General features: G+C 44.5%; 1 protein-coding gene across 2 annotated transcripts in view; it reads right to left on the reverse strand.

Moving 5' to 3' along the window:
- Nucleotides 1-7,953, reverse strand: part of PRSS12 (serine protease 12) — a 73,023-nt gene extending 65,070 nt beyond the window's left edge. The window contains exons 1-2 of one of the 2 annotated variants that reach the window (XM_033937968.1): nucleotides 7,534-7,953; nucleotides 3,422-3,572 (exon numbers count right to left, since the gene is read on the reverse strand). In XM_033937968.1, coding sequence (XP_033793859.1) covers nucleotides 3,422-3,572; nucleotides 7,534-7,798 — 416 coding nt within the window. In that variant the 5' untranslated portion in view covers nucleotides 7,799-7,953. The remainder of the gene's footprint in view (nucleotides 1-3,421; nucleotides 3,573-7,533) is intronic. The other variant, XM_033937959.1, reaches the window with a different exon arrangement.
- Nucleotides 7,954-8,460: the final 507 nt, after the last annotated feature.

Consider the following 8,460-nt stretch of genomic DNA (forward strand, 5'->3'; position numbering starts at 1 on the left):
TCCTGATGGTGTTAGATCAGAATATTAATGTAAGACAGAATGTGACATCTTCTTACAGGAGAAGGTTGGAGCTGTAGATTACCATAATAGAGAACGTGACAGTCCTGAAATAGAAGGTTGGATCTTCAGCTTGGAAAAGAGACGGCTGATGAGAGATAGGATTGAGATCTATATAATTGTGGATGGAGTATAATGGATAAACTCTTCAAAGAGTACAAAGACCTGAGGACACACCATAAAATGGCACAGTAGCACATTTAAAACAAATACGAGAAAATGTTTTTTTCACTCAATGTGTAGTTAAGCTCTGGAGTCATGGCTGGAGCTAGTGATAAAAACAGCTGATGTTACCAGGTTGGAGAAATTCCTGGAAGGAAAAGTTCATAAACTGTTACTAAGATAGAAACAGGGAAAGCCACTGGTTATCTCTGGGAATCCTGCCACTTTTTGGGACTCAGCCAGGTACTAATGTCTTGGATTGGCCACGGTTGGGCTAAAGAACCCTTGTTGATTCTTTCTTAGAGGAGAAAAGCAGAAGACATATCTTTGGGTAAGTAGACATTATTTTGCTCTGAGCTTTGATAGGCTTCGGGAGAAAAGTTCAATTGCAGGTTCCCTTCTATAGACAAGTTAGATCTTAAAAGAGCAAACTTTACTTAGCCCTTTATAGTTCTACAGTTTTGTAAACTGACAGGCAGAGCAGGGTCTGACCTAGTCTCCATTCCCTCCCGCCCGTGCCTAGCTCATTGGGAAGAATAACCCAAATCACTATTACCAGATGTTAGCACCCAAGAAAAAGATCTGGATGTCATTGTAAACAATACAATGAAACCTTCCACCCAATGTGCGGCGGTGGCAGCGGCCAAAAAAGCCAACAAAATGCTAGGAATTATTTAAAAAAAAGGGATGGCATAGGTGGTTGCAGTTGAAGCAGGCTTTTCAGAGTGGGTTCCCTGAATGGAAAAGCTTAAAAACTTATTTTAGCTTGCAGATCCTTTGCTAACAGACAGATCTAGTAGGGCATCAGGCCGCCCAGTGGTACAAATTGATTTCAGAATTTTTAAATAAGAAGGCAAAAAATAGTCTTAGAGATATTTGGAGCATCGAGAGAAAACAGTATATTTCTGTGTCTCGCTGGCCACGAATTTGGACTTGGAGGTTGAAATGTACAGCATCAGCATTTATGAGACAAACATGGCTATTTTTATTGATAGGATTTTTTGGACCCCAGTTCGATTACAAAAAATAGATAATTCTCAATCTAATAGATGCTGGCATTGTCCTATTAATGTAGGGACTTTGGATCATCTGTTATAGTTTTATCCACTGATACTTAATTTCTGGAAGTCAATTTGGGGACAAATAAATCTTATTCTTGGGTCATCTATCCTGTAATTTGTGGTACGTTACTTCATGTCAAGCTTACTTTAGACAAGTATAAAAGTCACCTTTTCCTGATCATGAGAAGAATAGGTGTTCAACTGATCACACATAATTGGAAGAACCGTGACAGGATTAATTATACTTTTTGGTGGGTAAATGTGCGTATCACATATAAGGATGAAAGAATGGTGGCGGAACGTTTGGGGACTAGTAAGTCCTTTAATGATGGAGTCCATTGGCTACTTTTGTTGCATTACAGTAAGGGTCGTGTTTCTTCCCTTTTCATTAGATTTCTTTACACATCCAGGGAGGGAAATGTACTTTGAGGAGTTAAATTATTTAATTATAATATTGAAATCACATCATATGTATTATTGTATTAATAATTAAGATGAGGATGGGAGTAAATAAGAACATAAGAACATAAGCATTGCCTCCGCTGGGTCAAACCAGGGGTCCATCGTGCCCAGCAGTCTGCTCCAGCGGCGGTCCCCCAGGTCCATGACCTGTAAGTGATCCTTTACCTAAATCGTGTACAGTATTCCTCATTCATTTAGTGTCCTGTATCTGTATCCTTCAACCCCTTCACCTTCAGGAAGTCATCCAATCCCTCTTTGAAACCCAATATTGTACTCTGTCCTATCACCTCTTGTGGGAGTAAAGAAGAACTTCCTAGCATTCATTTTGAAGCTGTCTCCTTTCAATTTTTCTGAATGCCCTCTTGTTTTTGTTGTCCCCGCTAGTCTGAAGAATCTGTCCTTCTCCACCTTCTCTATGCCTTTCATGATTTTATGTTTAATGTAATAATTGTATAGTTATTAGTGCGTTTTATGTAGTATTTATGATTTACCAATTGTATTGCACTATCAAAGTTTGAAAATCAATAAAGATTTAAACACATAAAAAATGGATGGTAGCAAGACTAAGAATATTATAATGCCTCTGTGACGCTCCATGGTGTGACCTCACCTGGAGAACTGTGTTCAATTCTGGTCTCCTTATCTCAAGAAAGATATAGCGGCGCTAGAAAAGGTTCAAAGAAGAGCGACCAAGATGATAAAGAGGATGGAACTCCTCTCGTATGAGGAAAGACTAAAACGGTTAGGGCTCTTCAGGTTGGAAAAGAGATGGCTGAGGGGAGATATGATTGAAGTGGAGTAGAACGGGTACAAATGGATCGATTTTTCACTCCATCAAAAATTGCAAAGACTAGGGGACACTCGATGAAGTTACAGGGAAATACTTTTAAAACCAACAGGAGAAAATATTTTTTTCACTCAAAGAATAGTTAAGCTCCGAAATGCATTGCCAGAAGTTGTGGTAAGAGTGGATAGCGTAGTGGTTTTTAAGAAAGGTTTGGACTATTTCCTGGAGGAAAAGTCCACAGTTGGTTATTGAGAAATACATGGGGGAAGCCACTGCTTGCCCTGTATCGGTAGCATGGAATATTGCTACTCCTTGGGTTTTGGCCAGGTACTAGTGACCTGGATTGGCCACTGTGAGAACGGGCTACAGGGCTTGATGGACCATTGGTCTGACCCAGTAAGGCTATTCTTATGTTCATGCTACCAATCCAGGGCAAGCAATGGCATCCCCATGTCTTTCTCAATAGCAGACTATGTACTTTAACTCCATGAACTTGTCTAAACCTTTCTTAAAACCAGCTACTGCTTTATATTGTTGCATGCTGGGAATTTTAAGTGGAAAATATTTCTGTTGAAGGCACCCTGGAGTAGGATGGCCAACTCGGTTAGGAAGTCGGGGGCATTCCCTGTCAGGATCTTAAAGGCAGCGATGCCTACTTTAAACTTGATGAGCTCTCTACACAGTGTCCAAATCAAATCCCCAGGAAACCTGCCTTATTTTCACCTTTTCCCAGCAGTGACTGCTACAGGTGGGAAAGCACGCTGCCCCCCCCCACCTCACCCCCAGCAGCCATTCCGTTCACAGTTAGCCAGCAGCTGTTGCTTTAGGAGGAAATGTTGTTATTTGTCCTGATCTTAGGTTCTTGGGTTGAGATAATAGAAAAAATACTCACCCAAGGCCTAGCTGTCTACAGACCACTTCTGCATCTGCGTCATCCCACTGGTCATCACAGACTGTGCCCCACTCGCCACCATGATAAACTTCAACCCTTCCCTCAAAGGCAGCGATGCCACCAACCAACCGAGTAGGAACAAAGGCAGGACCTGCAGTGGGAACAGGACAAGAGTAGCAGAAAGACTGGTTACCAAGCATCAGTTTTATCATATGTTTCTGTACAAGCACCTCGATATACAACACCCTTGAACTGCAAGGTCTAGGCGGAATAGAAGTCCCTAATGTAATGTAACTAATGTAACACCCTACCCTGGTACTTCATCCTTGCACCAAATAGATGAGCCTCAGTAGTGCTAAAGGATCGACTGCTCTAACAAGAAAAACTTTGGGAGAGTCAAGGTTTCAATCCCTGAGCACAGATTGTTGAATTATGAAACAGTCCTGTAAAAATGACAGCATTGTCAAAACCATCAAGAAGCACACAGACAGCTATGAGATCTTTAGGGCCATTTTCAATACGACATCTAAATCTGAGTTTACACGTTTTGCAGAACACGCACAAAAATCCATTATCAAAACAGGAAAACAACCCAAAATGGGTCATTTCTCAGTGTTTGTACACAGTTTGAACCATTAAAAAAACCACATCCAAAACAAAATAGCACAAAACAAGTCATTGGGATAGACATCCCAGGAGAACAGTGGGAGACCCTCGGAGGTATTTCAGTCAACTTCACATGAAATATCCCATCTCCTAGCATCTTCTTATCCCAGCTCTCTTCCCTCCTGCCCTCCTATGGGTCCATCTCTGCTCCTCTATCCCCATGGTCCAACAATTTACTCCCTCTCTTTTCTGATTTTCTTCTTCCCTCCCCCCTTGATGCTGAACAATGAAATGGAGGGGAAAAAAAGATAGATGCTGCGGAGACTTAGAGGAGACATGATAGAAACCTTCAAGATCATGAAGGGCATAGAAAAAATAGACAGGGACAGATTTTTCAAATTAAGGGGATCAATAAGTACAAGGGGGCACTCAGAGAAATTGAAAGGGGAGAGGTTTAGAACAAACGCCAGGAAGTTCTTTTTCACACAGAGGGTGGTGGATACATGGAACGCACTACCAGAGGATGTGATAAACAGGAGCACGCTACAGGGCTTCAAAGAAGCTTTGGATAGGTACTTGGAAGACAAAGGGATTGAGGGGTACAGATAAGAGTAAAGGTAGATTATAGGGATGGGATTAGAGGTAAGTTACAAAATTAATCAGGGACCACTGTTCAGGCACTAGGCCTGATGGGCCGCCGCGGGAGCGGACTGCTGAGCAAGATGGACCTCTGGTCTGACTCAGCGGGGGCAACTTCTTATGTTCTTCTTATCTCTCTGCCTTCCATCCACAGGCCTAACATTTCTCCCTCCCTCCCTTCCATCCCCAGATCCAATTTCTCTCCCTTTCTCTTCCCAACTGCCCCCCACCCCATCTCTCCCTCTGCCTCCCTCCCCCAGGTCTACCATTTCTCCCTTTCTCTTCCCAACAGTTCTCCCTTCAAGTCTCTCTTTCCCTTTTCCTCCACACTACCCCAGGTCCAACTTCTGTCCCTTCAGACCCTAGCCCACCATCTCTCTCTCTGTCCTCTGTTTTTAACCCCATAAGCTCTCCTCCCACACCCAATATGGCACTTCTTTTAATACCCACCCCCTCTGTACTTTTTTTTAAAACCAGTCCAGGAGGCTTCCTCGGCTCAGTATGTTCTCCCCCTTTTCTCCGTGCCCATGCATCTTTACTTCACTCCTCTCCCACCACAATGTCCAATAATTCTCTCTCTCTCTCTCCCTCCCTCCTCTCTCTGCCCAACAGCTCTTTCTTCATCTCTCCATGTGCACCATTTCTTTCCCTCTTTCAGATACCCAATTCTCCCTTACTATTCCCTTCCTCACTTCCTCCTTTCTTCAATCTTATGGCTCATGCGCCCTCCCTCCCTCCTTCCTTCATCATTTGTCCAGAGTTTGTGCTCCCTCCCTCTCGAGTCTCAACACGACCTTCTCCCTCCCTCCTGTGCCTCCCTCCGGCAGGTATTTACCTTCTGGCCGGCTCCTTTGCTGCAATCGTTTTTCTGGTGAAAGCTGTGGGCAGTGGTGGCTGGCTCCTCATGCGTTCCGCAGCTGTGCTGAAAGCGTTCCCTTCCTTCTGTGCCTCCCAGTGAGTATTTATTTTATGGCCAGCTCTCTTGTACATTTGTCTGTGGGTGGCGTTGGCTCCTTGCGCCTTCTCTCTGATGTCACATGAGGATCCAATGCTGACTGCGGACAACTGCAGCAAGGGAGCTGGCCAGAAAACTACCTGCCGGAGGGAGGCACAGAAGGGAGGGAGGGAGGGAGGGAGGGAGGGAGAAGCTGGGCGCACAAAATTCCTTGTTGGACCCCACGCAGCCCATGGGCCACGGGTTGGACACCCCTGCTTTAGAGGTTATCATAATACTGAGGCTTTCTCTTTCAGTCGTTACTGATGCAAGATTATTTTTGCCCAGACATAAGAAACTGCTATTACAATTTGCTCACACAGTAGATTTTAACATTCTCTTGTTTCAGTTGGGTTCTCGAGTATATCTGGTACTGTATTTTATTGGTTTTATGAATTTTTATTGCATAGTCTGACAGCTGGTTCTCTCTTTGTGGGCTACCAAAGGGTTCCCCACTCTCTGTTGACTTGGGGTTTTCCTCTAATAGTGACGTTTTGCTTTTCATTCTTGTTACTTCTGCTAAAATGTCAATATTATCCCAATGACTGAGTATTATACTCTAGTTCAATGGTTTCAAGCTAAACAAGAATAAAACAAAGCTTTTATGGTTAGGCGATTCTGTTCATTCTGCCTCAGAGAAAGTATTGCTGTCTGATGATTTGTAAGTGCAGATGGCGAAAACCGCTAAAACTTTTGCGTTCCATTCTGGGTACCACATTGTCTTTTGAACCTGCTATTCCTTGTTTGTTTAGCAAGAAACATTTTTTGGTTTTGGTTCAAACTTTTGTTCTGCCTCATTTAGATTATTGCACATGGCCCATATCAAATGTGGTAAGAGCGGATAGCGCAGCTGGTTATAAGAAAGTTTGGACAATTTCCTGGAGGAAAAGTCCATAGTCTGTTATTGAGAAAGACATGGGGGAAACCACTGCTTGCCCTGGATCGGGAGCATGGAATGTTGCTACTCTCTGGGGATTCCACATGGAATGTTGCCTCTTTGGGGTTCCGGAATCTTTTGTTACTCTTTGGGATTCCAGAATCTTGCTATTCTTTAGGATTCCGTATAGAATGTTGCTACTCCTTGGGTTTTGGCCCAGCACTAGGGACCTGGATTGGACACCGTAAGAACAGGCTCCTGGGCTGGATGGACCCAGTAAGGCTATTCTTATGTTCACGAAGGGCAAAGATCCTTGCTTTCTATATTTTCCATCCTTTTCTGGACTTTGCATCAAGAAAATTTTAGACATCAGTTTATCAGGCAGTCCAGTTTTAGCTTACTTAAACTTCTCAAATCACCAGAAGAAATTAAAATCATATTTATTTAGAAAGCTCCTATTATGATTTCTTTTATTTCACCTCTGTTTTTTGTTATCCACGTTGCACAAATTTGGGAGTTGGCAGAATACAAAAGTCATATTACATTGCAAAGACTGAATTCTTCTCCAAAGTTTGGAAGTTATAGGGGGATTAGAGGGATGTGAAGACAGGGCTAGAGTCCAGACCATACATCGCATCCATGTATATCCCGTCCTTCTAATCAGGGGGAGGGGCAGGGGCTGTATAGAACTGAGGAGACCCATATAGCTAATATTGGACTTTGGCTTGTTTGGGGTGCATTATTTGCACAACTGAAAAAAAATAATCGAATCTAATATTTATGAGTCGCTCTATAGCTGACCAGGGCCAAGGCGACATACAAATCACTAGGAATACAGAAAGACTGAAGAATTTCAGACAAATGGAGAGGGAGAAATGAGGTTGACACAGAAACATTGCATGGGAGGGAATTTCCAGGTTTTATTGGATTTTTTGCTTTGTTCTTCTTTGAGGGAAACCCTTTTGTTGGAAGCCGAGCAATGAGGGCGATCCTTACCTGGTTGCCTGCAGGCGCAGTAGCCCCGGGCCAGCTGGCCCCGCTGGTCCCGGTAGAAGCACCAGGCTCGGCTGCCGCCGTCCGGGCTCCGGCACAGGTTGTGGTCCCCCAGCCCTCGGCGCCTTGCCCCGGGCACCTGCAGCCAGTTCAGGCACTCGGCCCCCGCCTCGGTGACGTTCAGGGAGTGCGGAGCACAGGGGCGCTGCTGCACGGGATTGCCCCGGAGCAGCGGCAGCAACAACAGCAGCAGCAGCAAGTGGCCCATGGTGGCCCGGGAGAGTCCGGTTGCTCAGCTGCTCATTGCCGCTCCCTGTTGCTCGAATGTGGGCCGGCCCGCCCCAGCATTTGCATAGGGCTGGGCTCTGGCAGCCGGCAGGGCTTCCCCCACAACTGTGCAGCATCTGCCCAATGAATATGCATGTCCGGGGGTGGGGCAGGTGCTCAAGCAGCTCCAGTGCTTCAGAACTAGGCAGACATGCTCAAAACTCATCCTAGTTTTAACCGCTTTAGCTATCCATACCCCGAATGGCTAATTCCGTGCTTTCTAGCAGCCTTCGCTAATTGCATGGATTACAAGAATTTAAGAATAGCCTTACTGGGTCAGCCCAGTAGCCCCTTCTCACGGTGGCCAATCCAGGTCACTAGTACCTGGCCCAAACCCAGAGTAGCAACATTTCAGAATCCCAAAGAGTAACAAAAGATTCCAGAACCCCAAAGAGTAGCAACATTCCAGAATCCCAAAGAGTAACAAAAGATTCCGGAACCCCAAAGAGTAGCAACATTCCAGAATCCCAAAGAGTAACAAAAGATTCCGGAACCCCAAAGAGTAACAAAAGATTCCAGAACCCCAAAGAGTAGCAACATTCCAGAATCCCAAAGAGTAACAAAAGATTCCGGAACCCCAAAGAGTAGCAACATTCCAGAATC

The sequence above is a fragment of the Geotrypetes seraphini genome, chromosome 1 (genome assembly GCF_902459505.1).
Source record: "Geotrypetes seraphini chromosome 1, aGeoSer1.1, whole genome shotgun sequence".
NCBI classification, from domain to species: Eukaryota; Metazoa; Chordata; class Amphibia; order Gymnophiona; family Dermophiidae; genus Geotrypetes; species Geotrypetes seraphini.